This window comes from Nicotiana tomentosiformis, chromosome 2 (assembly GCF_000390325.3).
Source record: "Nicotiana tomentosiformis chromosome 2, ASM39032v3, whole genome shotgun sequence".
Lineage (NCBI taxonomy): Eukaryota > Viridiplantae > Streptophyta > Magnoliopsida > Solanales > Solanaceae > Nicotiana > Nicotiana tomentosiformis.
The window spans coordinates 79,697,253-79,714,001 of NC_090813.1; the positions used below are offsets into that span (position 1 = coordinate 79,697,253).

A 16,749-nucleotide genomic window follows, 5' to 3' on the forward strand; every position below is an offset into this window, starting at 1 on the left:
TCCGGAGAAGAAGAAAAGAAAGGAGAAAAATGCCTTAAGTTGTATAAAAAGTAAGTACAAGTCAAAAAATAAAAAGTATGTGGGAGCGACCAAATAGTGCTATTTTTACTATAATACGGGCAAATGCCTTTATGAGGCCCATCAATACCAAAGCTCCGAATCATAAAACGAAGCGTTGCCTAGGGAAAGATACGCATAAAATACATATAATAATGACATTATCAGTAACTTTAAAAAATTAGAATTCTGAACTAGTAATTTTTATCAATTCAGGGGATATTAACACCAAACGAGATTTCCTTGCAATTTGGCATATATATATATATATATATATATATATATATATATATATATATATATATCTAACTAACGCACGGAAATCAAGCAAATCAGGAACCAATCAGAAAGTGACTTTGTAACATGTTCAAAAACTCAACTGAAACCCCCACCTAATCCTCCACCATTTTTACCCATAAATTGGAAGGTTCAATTTGTTTTTTTAATTAAGATTTGGTCAAATACACAATTCACATTCAATAATCAGAAATTATGTTAAAAAGGAAAATAAATAAACGATTATTGTAGACATATTTTTGAACCATTGCCTCCTGTATTCAAACATAACTCTATAAAATAACTGGGAAGGAAGTTTCCTGCCTATGTCATATAGTGCTGCAGAGATTAATTTGACAATCTTATTCTAGTGAAATACCATATTGTTGACATTTCTAATTAGCATGGAAATTTTCCTTATGTTGGTGTGGTTTCCTTAGCCATCCTAAGTTAATGATCAAACATTTTAGTAATCACCTACTGTAAGAAATCCAATCTGACGGGTCAATCAAGGCATTTGATTCAGACATTTGTTGTTGACAAATAAGAAAAGGGTACTATTGAGTGAATGGTATCGAAAAAGAAGTGAAAATATCAGGGCATACTGCTACTATAGGAAAATCAATTTCAGATGATAACCACAATTCTCATGCTTATTGGCAGAAGAAATCTTGATAAACAATGAAGCTAAGTTATAACAAGATATTTCTTTGGCGCGCTGTTCTTGTTCTGTTTTTTCATATAGCAAATGCTTTATCAGACACCATTAGTATCAATCAATCTCTGAGTGGTTCAGAAACTTTAGTTTCCAATAATAACAGATTCATATTGGGATTTTTTAGTCCAGAGAATTCGACGAATCGTTATGTTGGTATTATGTATAATACCCAATCACCAAGTGTTGTATGGGTAGCCAACAGAGACAGTCCTTTACAAGATTCTAGTGGAAGAATAACTATATCAGAAGGTGGAAATCTTGTAATCTTGAATGCACAGAAGAAGAGTATTTGGTCATCCAATATTTCAACAGCTGTGAGAAATACTACTGCCCAGCTCTCAGATACTGGAAACTTAGTTTTGAAAGACAGCTCCAGTGGGAGAACTCTATGGGAAAGTTTTAGTGATCTTTCAGATTCTTTCTTGCAGTACATGAAACTTGGCAACGATAAGAGTACTAACACGACGAATCTGTTGAAATCATGGAGAAGTCCCTTAGATCCTTCTGATGGGAGTTTCTCAGCTGGCATTCAATCTGAAACTATTCCCCAAATTTTCATATGGAAGAATGGCTTACCACATTGGCGTAGCGGTCCATGGAATAAACAGATTTTCATTGGAGTACCAGAAATGACTTCTTTCTATTTCAGTGGATTTGAGCTAGTAAATGACAACATGGGTAGTGCCTACTTCTCCTATTCATATTCAGATCAAGGTGATGAGATACTCTACTTAGTCTTGAACTCAACAGGATTTTTGCAGCAAAAAAAACTACTATATGCTAGGAAGAATGACTGGACAGTAACATGGGCAAGTCCTGCAAATGAGTGTGAATTTTATGGAAAGTGTGGGCCTTTTGGAAGCTGTGATCCTAATAGTTCACCAATTTGCACTTGTTTGCAAGGGTTTAAACCAAAAAGTCAAGAGGAATGGGGAAAAGGAAACTGGACCAATGGATGCATCAGAAAGACTGCATTAGAGAATGAAAGAAACAACTCTAACATTGAGCAAGGTAAGCAAGATTGGTTTTTGAGGCTGCAGTCGATGAAAGTACCGGATTTTGCTATTTGGGTGCCTTTTGCCGTTGAAGATTGTTATAAGGGTTGCTTGAGGAATAATACCTGCATAGCTTATTCATACTACATAGGCATAGGATGCATGCATTGGGAAGGAATCTTACTTGATGTTCAGAAATTCTCCACGGGCGGGGCAGATTTATTCCTTCGCCTTGCATACACTGAGCTTGGTAATACCTCTTTTTCAGAACAATAATATATGCTAGTATAAAACTCTGCAATTGCCAAAAACATATGTATAATGGAAACTATTTTTGGAATGCAGATCAAAAGAGAGATATTAAAGTAGCCATTGGGATCATAGTACCTGTAGGCTCAATAGTTCTTGCCATTTTTGGATACTTTTCATGTAAATATTTGGCTAAGCACAGAGGTAACAATCTAATCTGTAACATTAGCAAATCTACAGTAGCTTTAATCATTCACTATCAGTTTATCTCTAATGTGCTTTTGAATCAGGAAGGAAGAAAAAGAGTGAGCTCTTATTAAGAGAATCATTGCCAAACTTCTACAAGGAAAGCATGGTTACAGATGACATCAACCAAGCTAAATTTGAAGAGCTATTCGTATACAACTTTGACATCTTAGCAAGTGCAACTGACAATTTTAACTTGTCTAGCAAGCTTGGGCAGGGAGGTTTTGGTCCAGTTTACAAGGTAATGTTCTCTGTCATTGAGTCATTTATTATCTTTTTCGGAATAGGCATTGACGGAATGATAAACTACAGGGGAAATTGCCAGAGGGACAAGAAATTGCTGTGAAAAGGCTTTCACAGTCTTCTGGTCAGGGGCTAGAGGAGTTCATGAATGAGGTTGTGGTAATTTCCAAACTTCAACACCGTAATCTTGTTAAACTCCTTGGCTGCTGCACAGAAAGAGGAGAGAAGATGCTGGTTTATGAATACATGCCAAAAAGAAGCTTAGATGCATATCTCTTCGGTTAGTTGATTACCATTACTTTTCTTTTATATACCATAGTGTCTAGCTAAAAAGGATATTGTTTGAAATATTCTCAAACTTACAGGTTCAACCCCTGAAGAGAAAGAGTTCCTTGATTGGAGTAAACGTGTGATCATCATTGAGGGAATTGGTCGAGGTCTTCTTTACCTTCACAGAGATTCAAGGCTAAGGATTATTCACAGGGATTTGAAAGCAAGCAACATTTTGTTGGATGAACAACTGAACCCGAAAATTTCAGATTTTGGCATGGCAAGGATTTTTCCAGGCAACCAAGATCAGGCCAACACAGAGAGAGTTGTTGGTACCTAGTAAGTTCGTGTATCTTTGTCTTTATCTTTTCATGATTGCAAAGAATACACAAAGTAAACATTCAAAAATATAACATGATGCAGTGGTTACATGGCACCTGAATATGCAATGGAAGGAAGATTCTCAGAAAAATCAGATGTTTACAGTTTCGGAGTTTTGTTACTGGAAATTATTAGTGGGAGGAGGAACACTAGCTTTCACCGAGATGACTGTGCATTAAGCCTTCTAGCATGTGTAAGTTCATATGAAAATTAAGCTCCTACTACTTTTTATGAAATGACAACTTTTCATAATTCAAGTTTCCATTGTGTTGTCAAATGCGCTTCCTCTTCAGGCATGGAAGTGTTGGAACGAAAACAACTTTGTCGAATTGGTTGATCCCAAGATAATAGATGTGCAGTTTGAAAGGGAAATTCTGAGATGTGCACATGTTGGACTATTATGTGTTCAAGAATATGCAGAAGATAGACCAAATGTTTCGGTGGTTCTATCTATGCTCACTAGTGAAATTTCTGATTTGCCAAGTCCTAAACAACCTGCATTTACAACAAGACCGAGCTGTTCTGAGAAGGAATCTTCTAAAACTCAAGGCTCTGTCAACACAGTTAGCATTACTATTATGGAAGGACGATAAGACATTTTAGCATTTTAATTTGGGCATGTATTTTATTCTCCCCCTGTAATTAGGGATGTATCTGATTCTTTCCTGTAATTATTACTGCCTCTGATTCATTTGGTAATGATTCCACTCAATATTATCTCAGTACATTAAGAATTCAAGAGAAAAGAGTAAACTGTGCAAGTCACTTATGCAGTAGGTGTTTAATCATGAGTTCAGCACTAATAACATCAGATTAATAAATTGTTTTAGTTCTGTACCCTCCACAAACACACTGAGAGAAAGCAATGCTATATTGTTTGATAATAGAATCCATATCCAAGCAAGAAGATAGTAAAGACTTCAAACTCAAAGTTGTTAAGCAGTAGCCTCAAAAGATGTGTTTCCTGAAATTAGAGAAGTTCATCTACTACTAGATTTGGAGTTACCTTTCTTTCATGGGGAAAATGACTTCCATTACAGCTATCTTAACGTTTAATTTTAATATCAATTGTTCCAGCCTAACACTTAAAACATTATTATCAATCTTTACTACTATTTGGAAACAGTCTTTTTGTTGTAGGGTAAGGTTGGGTACACTCCTCAGACCCTTCTAGTGTAATCCTACTAGGTCGTTTTCGTTGTTGTTGTTGTTGTTGTTGTTGTAATCTTCTAAAGTGGCCACATTAAAAGTAAGAGAAAAATACTGACCTTTGATCTCGGAAAAAAAGGCATTTGTTCGTATAGTTCAGCTTCTCATATACGCATCCAACTGAAATATATATAGCGTGGCTGGTTAGGATCTGAAACCTCTGCATTTTAATCTCCTCATTAAGGTTTTGATTTTGACAATTCGAGAGTCCATTATAAATCTGCTTTCATTATTTTAACCAACTTAGCCATATTGGATAATTCAGAAAAGGGTTTAAAATGCCCCTAAGCTATTGGAAAAGTTTGAAAATACCCTTTACCCACCTATTGGGCTAAAAATACCATACACCTTTTTGGTTCACTTGTGCTCTTTGACCGTTATGTCAATGCTGAATTAAAAATAATAATTATTTAAATTCCACGTGATAATTTCTTATTGATCGAAATTAAAACATCTAATCTATTAGAAAAACTCACCCATATCTACCCGTCTTTCGGACTAACCCACCCCAAACACTAACTCGACCCGAATAAAAAGTTCAACTTAAAAAGACGCCCCACTTCCGTCTAACTCCGGGTTAACTGCTGGAAAAAGCACATTAGGAAACCAGGAGATCAAAATTATGCTTCACTAGTGGATTTTCTTGACCAATCTGGGAAACTACAAGAGGCAGAGAAAGTCGTTGAATAAATGCCAATGCAACAAACAGAATTAGCACTGAATTGGTGAAAATAAATTTTCAGCTTATGTGGTTGATAGGGCTTATTAGTTAGCATTTGTTAGCCCTGATGTAATGCTACTGCTAATAAACATCAAGAAGCTACCAAATCTAGGAAAATGCTTACTCACCAACATGTTGAGTTAAAGATATTTCACACAGATGTAATGCTACTGGTTAGAGTTGTTGGAAGTTCACACTAGCATAACTGATGGAAATTCACTCCTATTATATCATTTCTTTCAACTTTTAGTGTCATAAAGGTGGACAAACCTAAGATAAGCATGGTGAAAATAGGAAAGGTTATTGTTGTCATCCTTCCATCTGTAATACCCCATAATTTAAACGAGGACAAATTGGTCATTTAGCTAACAATTAAAAAGAAGAAGAAGAAATGAAGCAACTTGTGAGGCCAAAGCCCAACAGAATGGTGTGGCGTGAGAATTAATAAGGGTTTGTAGAGGAAAGACTTTCTTGCCAACAAATGGAGTACATAAAAGAAAATCCGGAAAACGTTTACAATTCTAATTGGTAAGCAAATTGAAAGCGAGAAAATTTAACAGCAACTTGGAGTCAAAACCAAACTGTTGGCCCGGAGAGACGAGGACGCGAGGCTTGAAGAGGAACAAGACGCACCCGTTGTTTTTCTTGAATAAAAAGTACTCTATTTGGCATCAAAGAGCTGTAACAAGAAACTACCAAACTAGCAACGTGAGTATTCTGGAAGAATTTTAAGTTTTATATTGTTTAACTCTTCCATTGTAATATTGGAATTTAGTTTGGTGTTTAATTATAGGGAGTAGTATTAAATATGAGTTTTTATGATAAAATTAATTAATTGTTGAATTGGTGATACGAAGGAATTACAGAGAATTAGTTTGATAGGGACATGTTAGCCTAAATTGAGGTTATTCTAAATGGAACTAAGGGAAAATTATATAGAATAGCACCCGTTTATGTTGGTAGTCATGAAGCTGACACTTAGACTCTTGTTTGTGATAATATAGATTGATCTAAACAATTTGTACGGATTGTTCGAGGCGGCACGCTTGGTATTTCGACACGAGTACTGTGAGTAGTAATCTTACCGCAATTTGTATTTCCATAACCTACATGATTTATATATGATTTTGAAAATAAATGTGTTACCGATGCTTTGAAATTGCATGTGGGACAAGTCCTTTACTTGATATGGTACCGAACAATTTACTTGAGATGTTTACCGGTTAACCTAAATATTTTCATTGTTACTAGATATTATGTATTGTTTCTTGAATTTACTGTTATCGAAATGCAATTACATGATTTGATAAGAACCGAAATGCCCTATATTGTTTTAAAATATTTTTCTATGAGTATATACGGATTACAGAGACAAGTGTAAATGAGAGTAGACTTTGAAGGATCCCGTAGCTAACGGCGGGTTCGTTAAATCTGATGCACCTTGTAATTACCGATTACCATTACAACCCTCGCTAGTGGGAAGGTAGAACTAGCATACCGTTACTGATTTCCCTTTAGTAGGGACAACCGTTATATTTGACTTCTTGAAAAGAAGTCCACAGCTATACCGATTACATGATCCGTTCATTGAAACCTCCCAAACATGAATATTGATATTACACTATGTTTATCGAGCTTATTATTGAATTGTCAATTGAATTATATTACATGAAACACGTGATGAAACTGATTATTGTTTATTATTCTGAAAGGGCATTCTTATGATATTCTTTATTAAATATACTAGCATGTTTTCTGACTTGTCCCCATTAAAAACGGTTGTGGTTATGTGTTATTACTCACTGAGCTAGCGACTCACTCCCCGCTATTATTTTTACAAAGGCAACAGTAGACACATGCGAGGACTCCGTTAATTAGAGTACATGAGTTGACAGTTCCTGGTGAACCCCGTATTTATTCGCGTGGGCAAAGATTGTTATTTATTTGTTATAGTCTCTTTCTTGAAACTCTTAGAGTCGCTCCATAGTCATTTTTATGGGTGTCATGAGTATTCTTTCGTTATTATAGACTTATGATGGTATTGCACTTTCTTATCTAATTTGGAGATAGATTAGTATTTCTGGGTGTTAGTGGGTGGATTATTAATGGTTAAGACTTATTTTGATTAATTGATAAAGTTATTATTGTTTGGATTGATATTAGGATGTTTGATTGTTGATTTTGGGACAGGAAAGATTTTGGAATGTCCAAAAACAGGGGAAACTCTGTCCAATTTTCTATAAAATACCGATGAGGCTTACTTGGGAGAACTTGCTCCTAAGCGCCGGTCATGATCCTAAATTGGGTTATGACAAAGTTGGTATCAGAGCCCTAGGTTATTTTTGTGACTAATGGATCACGCGTTAGTAGTAGAATCTCAATTATGGTTATGTAGCCGGCCATTCCAATAATCACGAGGGTATGATTGGATGTTTATTGTCCTTCTTTCTTATTCCTCCGTACGTGTGTGGCAATTTTGGTCAAATCTGAATATGTCATTACTTATCCTATTTGCGTATGGCTCGGACCAATTACCCTATAATAGAATTTGGCTAGAGGTTCAAACTTCAAAGACGTCAAATTTCGCCAATGGACATGCATCCATCTCCAAGCAAAGAAATGATACATAAGTAGTATACAAGACCAGTGAAAGGTTCATTGTGACATATGAGGTGCTATCCGATAAAATGCGTAATAGAGTCCATTTCGGAAATTTATACTAGTCCACCACTACAGCAATAAAGGAGTGCTATCACAAAAATATACTTGCCTCCATTAAGAAAAAAGAAAATAAAATTGAGATCTTTATGATATAATAGATAAACAAGAGATGAACGAGCAACGGAATAGGGGCTCTAAAGTCCTCATGCACTTTGAAGATTATGGGAAACAACAAAATATTCTTAATAAAGTTCCTAAAGTTGAAACTACTAAGTTTACTATTTCTTATAGTTCAAAGGATTCTTAAAGGTTTTAGTAAAATACTTACTATGTTATGAGCTGTAGGATATTTCATGAAGAGGTCTATGGAACAAACAACTTTTAGACTAGAGAACATGGCGAATACATAAAATGATATTGTACTCTTAGAGATGTCAACAAGAGCAATACAACTAATTTGGGAATAAATTTCACTAAAGTGTTTATGAATCACTTCCTTCTTGACAGTTTCTGGCGTGAACTTGCCTGCTAGATCATTTAAGAAATTGATTTAGACGTTGGGTATACTTACATATAACACCAAACTTTCTCAGCCGGATACGCAAGCAAGATATTAAATTTAGAGGCTTGTTGAAAGCTTGGCTAATTATTTAAACAAGATAATAACTGCATATATGAAGACTTAAACCTATTCTATAGCAGTTGCACTTACCAGAAAGATTGAAAATATGGACATGATAGGCGGGCAAAAACTCACATAAGAAGATCGAGATTAGAATATCTTTTAGTATGGGTTTTAATATGAGTCGAAGATTTAAAAATCAAGAATGTTTTGAGATATTAAGCGATCCTTTTCGGGTTGCCACATCTGTGAAAAATTTATAGTAGTTAGACACGTGTTTAAAACTTTTAAGATTCAAGTTAAGAGAAAAAAATCCTAGCTAACCAAGTTGTACCTGATATGGTTGACTCTAACGTACAAATAGATATGGATTAATTATCTTCTTACCAAGCTACCCTCGATTACTATGGAAAGACTATTAGATTTGGTGAACTTTAAAAGCTAGTTTTGTCCAAAAAAAGGATTATAGGTTTTAGAGACGGGGAAATTATATATTTTGAAGACTTAACGGTTATAGAAGAAAGGTTGTTTGGATCTCATAGATATGGTAAGGGGCACAAGAGAAGAAACACTTAGTTTGAAAAAAAAGAAGTATTATAATGAGATATTCTCTAATGTATTCCTAAGGATTTACTAGGACTACACCCCGATATGAGAAATAGACTTCGGTATTGAGCTGACACTTGACACGCAAACTATATCATATAGCACCAACAGAGTTGAAAGAGCTAATTGAATAATTGAGAGACCTACTGGATACAGGTTTTATCATACTGAGTGTTGCACCATGGGGTACACCAATATTGTTTGAAAAAAAAAGGATGAGTCTTTAAGAATGTAGGCCAACTATAGATAATTAAATAAGATAACAATACACAACAAATATTCCTTGTCTTGTATAGATAACTTGTTTGATCAGTTACAAGGAGCCATTTATCTTTAGTTTGGTTATCATCAGTTTAGAATAAGAAAGGAAGATATTTCGATGTTGCCTCTAGTACTCGGTACAAATATTATGAGTTACATGTGATATTATTTAGATTGGCCATTACTACAATTGCATTGATGTATATAATGAATATGGTGTTCAAAGTTATTTTTGGAGAAAATATTCATAGTTTTTACTTATAATATTCTGGTATATTCTTGTACCCAGGAAGAGCACGAGAATTACTTGAAAAATATTTCAAAGAAGCTACAGGAATATCAACTTTTTTTCCAAGTTCTTCAATTAGCTGGACTCGGTGGTATCTAAGAATGAGAAAAGGTAGATTCTAAGAAGATAGAAACAATTCATAAATGGCCGAGACCCATTTCTCCTACAGAGATTACTTTTGGCTTGACATGCTACTATGGGCATTTGTGTAGGATTTCTCTAGAATAGAACCACCACTCACCAAGGTAGTATAGAAAAAACACCAAATTTCAGTGGATCGAGGAATGTAAGCCGAGATTCCAAAAGCCCAAGGCATGTTTGAGGGTCTTATCCCACAACCTCACCAATATTAGCCTTATTCCATTAGGCTCTACTTCACGATGTTCTGTGATGCCTCGAAGGTAGGATTATGATATTTTCTCATGCAGAATGGTCGTGTGATAGCTTATATTTCAAGGAAATTGAAGAATCTTAAGACGGTCTATGCTAATTTGGAGATGGCCACAGTGGTATTTCCTCTTAGGATTTGGAGACACTACTTATACGTAGAAACCTATGAGATTTATACATAGCAAAAGAGCTTGAGGTACTTTGAAAACCAACAGAGATATAAATATTTATCAACACCAATGTAGGGAACTAATGAAGATATAAATGTACTATTTTTATTATTGTTCGAAAAAGACAAATATTCTGGCTTATGCATTAAGAAAATAAATATGGGTAATTTGGCGCATATAGCTCCTGTAAGGAGACTTCTGGACAAAGATATATATAGATTAGAGGATATGCGTATTAGATTTAATGTGAAAAATCAAAAAAAAAAATCTATTGGCCAAGCCAAATATAAAGTGCATAAAGGCTAGTTAGTAGGAGGATAAGCGATTGTGCGAATACTAAGATGATGTCCTAGCTGTAAAATCAAGGATATGACTACTGGCTGTGAGGGTGTCAACTAGGTAATGGATTATGTGTAGCAGATGTAGGCAAGTTGAGATGTGTTACATATTCTTGATGAATCCCAAGATTTTAGATACATGTATATGAACCATGACCTAAAGCAATTGTATATTTTAAGCAAATATACCACTAGATTGAGTGCCTAGTGGTATTTTTTTTTATTAATAATAACAAAATGTAAATATAAAATGTCAGGAGGTCTCACAAAATGAAGAAATATAAAGTATGAAAATACATCAATCCTATTATCAAAGTTGAGCAATATACCCAATTGTGCATACTTATGAGAATAAGAAATATGAAGTGACCAAGTATAAACATGAACAATGCTATCCCAATGTGTGCACCAAGTGTTGCACATCTTCTGCATGCTTAATTTTGGGCATGAGCATCCACAAATACTTACGATCAAACAGTTCCAAATGAGTCCAAGAATTGAAATAAAGTTGTGATATAGCCAAGAAGCCAGCTAAATCACATACAAGTAGAACCAAACTTTTGTTTTTGGCTACTTTGTTTCTATTTGCTTAACTTGTCAACTAGACAAGGTTGAATGTCAATGACCCTTGGGTCTACTACAACAACTGAAGTCCTAGAGTAGAAATAGGAAGAGTTATCATGTACTTTGTGAATGGGCTACCTGAATGCTTATAGGTTATGATAGTATGTGGGTAATCATAGACGAACTTATAAAATGGGCACCTTATCGATCAAACTGAATTTGCCTACAACAATCGCTTTTAGTTAGAGCACTAAGATGGAATTGTATGAAATGTTGTGGCAATATCGATTCCTTATTAGATGAATAAAAACGATGAGGCTAAGGTATTAGGTCCAGATTTGGTAGTATAAGAAGCTATTAATAACATCCACATAATCAGACATATATTGCTTACATCACAAAGCAAATAAAAGTCTTGTATAGATAAGAGAATAATATACTTAGAATTTATAGTTAAAGACTGAGTAATCGTACGAGTCTCACTATAAAAGGCGTGATGCAATTTCGAAAAAGAATAAAGTTGAATCCAAGGTTATAAGATTATAAAAGATACTTGAAGGGATGAGAGTCGTCGCTAATTGGTTGTCACTTCTTCCTGAGTCTTTTTTTTTATTTACTCCATCTAATGTTCAATGCTTTCATTCTAAGAAAATGTATATTGGACTCCTCTCATGTGCTGGAAGAACCAATTATACAACTTGATGAGAGATTAATTTATGATGAGTAGCCAATCGTTATTGTTGACATACAAATAAAAAAGTAACGATCGAGAGAAATTATGTTCGTGAAGATCTTATGGAGAAACTATATCGTTGAATAAGCTACTTGGGATGTGGAAGATGCTATGCGAGTCAAATATCCTCACTTAATTTAGTCTACATGCATGCACATGGCTTAAAATTTGGGGACCGTATTTTATATGGTGGGGAGAATGTAATACCCCATAATTTAAACAAGGATAAATTGGTCATTTAGGTAACAATTAAAAAACGAAGAAGAAAAAAAGCAACTTGTGAGATCAAAGCCCATCAAAATGGTGTGGCGTGAGAATTAATAAGGATTTGGAGAGGAAATACTTTCCTGCCAACAAATGGAGTACATAAAAAAAAATCCGGAAAACGTTTACAATTCTAATTGGTAAGCAAATTGAAAGCGAGAAAATTTAGCAGCAACTTGGAGTCAAAACCAAACTGTTGGCCTGGAGAGACGAGGACGCGAGGCATGAAGAGGAACAAGACGCACCAGTTGTTTTTCTTGAATAAAAAGTACTCTATTTGGCATCAAAAAGTTGTAACAAGAAACTACCAAACTAGCAGCGTGAGTATTTTGGAAGAATTTTAAGTTTTATATTTTTTAACTCTTCCATTGTAATATTGGAATTTAGTTCGGTGTTTAATTATAGGGAGTAGTATTAAATATGAGTTTTTATGATAAAATTAATTAATTGTTGAATTGGTGATACAAAGGAATTACAGAGAATTAGTTTGATAGGGACATGTCAGCCTAAATTGAGGTTATTCTAAATGGAACTAAGGGGAAATTGTATAGAATAGCACCCGTTTATGTTGGTAGTCATGAAGTTGACACTTAGACTCTTGTTTGTGATAATATAGATTGATCTAAATAATTTGTACGGATTGTTCGAGGCGGTACGCTTGGTACACGAGTATTGTGAGTAGTAATCCTACCACAATTTGTATTTTGATAACCTACATGGTTTATATATGATTTTGAAAATAAATGTGTTACCGATACTTTGAAATTGCATGTGGGACAAGTCCTTTACTTGATATGGTACCGAACAATTTACTTGAGATGTTTACCGGTTAACCTAAATGTTTTCATCGTTACTAGATATATTTTATTGTTCCTTGAATTTACTGTTATCGAAATACAATTACATGATTTGATAAGAACCGAAATGCCCTATATTGTTTTAAAATATTTTTCTATGAGCATATACGGATTACAGAGACAAGTGTAAATGAGAGTAGACTTTGAAGGATCCTGTAGCTAACGGTGGGTTCGTTAGACCTTGTGCACCTTGTAATTACCGATTACCGTTACAGCCCTCACTAGTGGGAAGGTAGAACTAGCATACCGTTACTGATTTTTCGCGAGTATGGACTACCGTTATATTTGACTTCTTGCGAAGAAGTCCACAGTTATACCGATTACATGATCCATTCATTGAAACCTCCCAGACATGAATATTGATATTACACTGTGTTTATCGAGCTTATTATCGAATTGTCAATTGAGTTATATTACATGAAACACGTGATGAGACTGATTATTGTTTATTATTCTGAAAGGGCATTCTTCTGATATTTTCTGTTAAATATACTAGCATGTTTTCTAAATTGTCCCCATTTAAAAGGGTTATGGTTAAGTGTTATTACTCACTGAGCTAGCGACTCACTCCCCGCTATTGTTTTTACAGAGGCGACAATAGACGCATGCGAGGACTCCGTTAATGAGAGTACATGAATTGATAGTTCCTGGTGAACCCCGCATTTATTCGTATGGGCAAAGATTGTTATTTATTTGTTATTGTCTCTTTCTTAAAACTCTTAGAGTCGCTCCATAGTTATTTTTATGGGTGTCATGAGTATTCTTTTGTTATTATAGACTTATGATGGTATTGCACTTTCTTATCTAATTTGGAGATAGATTAGTATTTCTAGGTGTTAGTGGATGGATTATTAATGGTTGAGACTTATTTTGGTTAATTGATAAAGTTATTATTGTTTGGATTGATATTAAGATGTTTGGTTGTTCATTTTGGGACAGAAAAGTTTTTGAAAAGTCCAAAAACAGGGGAAACTCTATCCAATCTTCTGTAAAATATCGATGAGGCTTACTTGGGAGCAGTTGCTCCTAAGCGCCAGTCATGATCCTAAATTGGATCGTGACACTATCCAACTCGGAGTTAGATGAAAGTGGGGCGTCTATTTTTAGTTGAACTTTTTATACGGGTCGGGTTAGTGTTTAGGGCGAGTTAGTCCAAAAAACGGGTAGATATGGGTGAATCTTTCTAATAGGTTAGATGTTTTAATTTCGACCTGTAAAAGTTTCCACGTGAAATTTAAATAATTATTATTTTTAATTCAGCATTGACTTAACGGTCAAAAGGCATAAGTGAACCAAAAGGGTAGATGGGAGGATATTATTTGCCCAATAGATGGATGAAGGATATTTTAAACCTTTTCTAATAATTTAGGGGAATTTTTAACCCTTCTCTGTAGATAATTTTGCAGTCGAATGGATAGTATAATAAGGGGCTTTTGCAAATATATCCGGTTTTAAGGTCACACCTATACCCACTTTGCAAAAATATTTGCAAGTCTACCCACTTTACGATCAACTTCAGACTTATAGGGTCTGAAGTTTAAAAATAATTAGTCTGAAGTGAAAAAATTGCACTTCAGATGCACTTAAGGCCAAATAGGTCTGAAGTGAAACCAATGAGTCTGAAGTAAAAAATTGCACTTCAGATGCACTTAAGGCCAAAAGGTTTGAAGTGCAACAAATATTTTCCTACACTTTAAAACCAATAAGTCTGAAGTGAAAAATTGCACTTCGGATGCACTTAATGCCAAATGGGTTTGAAGTGTAACCAATGGTTTTATGCACTTAAGGTCAATAAGTATGAAGTGAAAAATTGCACTCCAGATGTACTTAGGGCCAAAAGGTCTGAAGTGCAACAAACGTTTCCTACCACTTAAGGCCATTAAGTCTGAAGTGCAAATTTGAACTTCAGATGCACTTAAGGCAAAAAGGTGTGAAGTGCAACCTACGTTGTCATGCACTTAAGGCCAAATAGGTCTGAAGTGCAAATTGGCCAGATATAAAAATTTGTTCTTCGAATTTTAACAATCCACTATACGATTTAATACCTAAATCTACTCCTAATGAGCTCAAATTTGAAACATAACCTCAAACTTTTATCAAACCCCAATTATCAACTTGTCAAAACAACGATAAATCTAACAGACCCATTTTATAATTAAAAAAAAAAGAAGAAGAAAAATAAACCCTAAGCAATAGTAAAAAAAATAAAGTGCCACAATAGCTCACCGTTGTAATCTATCATAATCTACGTTAAAATATGTTAAGAAACACCATATAAAATCATTGTCATCCGAAAAAGAAGAAGAAGAAGAATAAGAAGAACGAAAACAAAAAAAAGGCCTGAAGTTGTTTAAAAAGTGGGTAGAAATTAAAAGAAATTTAAAAAGTGAGTACATGTTAAATGGGGGCGATCAAATAGTGCGCGAGTGATATTTATACTATAATACGAACAAATGCCCATATGAGGCCCATCAATACCAAAGCTCTGAATATGATAAAATGAAGTGTTTCCTGGGAAATATATTCACAGAATACAGACAAAAATGACATTATCATATGCTCTAACACTACAAAAGCAAAATTATGTAACAAATTAGCAAAAGAAAAAAAGGTTTCAAAGTTTTATCCTTATCACTATAATTGGTTGTTATGGAGGGGCAGAGCTAGAACATTCGCAGGATAGGATCCTCTGATAGGATCCCCTCTAGTAGTATAACGTCCAGTAATTCTCAATAGATTAATTAGATGATGCCATGTGAGCAGCTAAAGTTTCAATGTAACGACCCAGCCATTCGTTTTAAAAGTTGTAGCCTTGTTGCCCTATTTATTACTTATTTTATACTTTATAACTGTTATATGACTTGCGGGGGTAATTAGTTCAGGTCCGATTAAGTTTTTAGAATGAGTTGGAACACTTAGTTCTAAAACTTAAAATTTAAGTTGAAAAGGTTGGCTAGATATCGACCTATGGTGATTTTGGAGTTAGGAGCGTGATCGAAATTTTATTTGGAAGTCCATAGTAAAATTAGGTTTGAAATGGCTAAAATAGGAATTTAAGTTTGGAAGTTTGACCGTGGAGTTGACTTTTTGATATCGAGGTCGGAATTCAGTTCCAAAACTTTTTATAGCTTCGTTACGTCATTTATGACTTGTGCGCAAAATTTGAGGTCAATCGGACTTGATTTGATAGGGTTCGACATCGAATGTGAGAGTTGGAAATTTTTAAGTTTCATTAAGCTTGAATTGGGGTGTGATTTGCGATTTGTGATTTTAGCGTTATATGATGTGATTTGAGGATTCGACTAAGTCTGTATGATATTTTACGACTTGTTGGTGTATTTGGTTGGGGTCCCGAGGGCCTCGGGTGAGTTTCGGAAGGTTAACGGATCATTTTCATACTTGGGAATAACTGAAGGTTTTCTGGTGTACAACTCTTGTTTCCTTCTTCGCGTTCGCGAAGGGGAACTGGGGCAGGCGAGAAATTTCTCTTCGTGTTCGCGAAGAAGGAACCGCGTTCGCGAAGGGTGCTAGCAGTTTTCATCGTGAATGCGTTCGCGTAGAAGGGCGAGGCCATGCTGGGGTATTGGGCATTAAAGCTTCGCGTTCGCGAAGGAGGGATCGCGTTAGTG

The 16,749-nt window shown here is 35.0% G+C and overlaps 1 protein-coding gene and 1 long non-coding RNA gene across 2 annotated transcripts; one reads left to right on the top strand and one right to left on the bottom strand.

Annotated features, from left to right (window-relative positions):
* The first annotated feature begins 726 nt into the window (after positions 1-726).
* LOC138906561 (G-type lectin S-receptor-like serine/threonine-protein kinase At1g11300) lies at positions 727-4,181 on the top strand. The gene is made up of 7 exons (XM_070195636.1): positions 727-2,296; positions 2,392-2,499; positions 2,586-2,782; positions 2,854-3,064; positions 3,150-3,393; positions 3,478-3,628; positions 3,729-4,181. Exons 1-7 carry the CDS (start codon positions 1,015-1,017, stop codon positions 4,026-4,028), a joined length of 2,493 nt encoding a protein of 830 aa, XP_070051737.1. The 5' UTR covers positions 727-1,014; the 3' UTR covers positions 4,029-4,181.
* On the bottom strand, positions 2,534-3,235 carry LOC138906562 (uncharacterized). Its single transcript, XR_011414016.1, has 2 exons — positions 3,148-3,235; positions 2,534-2,990 (listed from the first exon to the last, which is right to left on the bottom strand). It is a non-coding gene; the product is annotated as an uncharacterized lncRNA (long non-coding RNA).
* Positions 4,182-16,749: the final 12,568 nt, after the last annotated feature.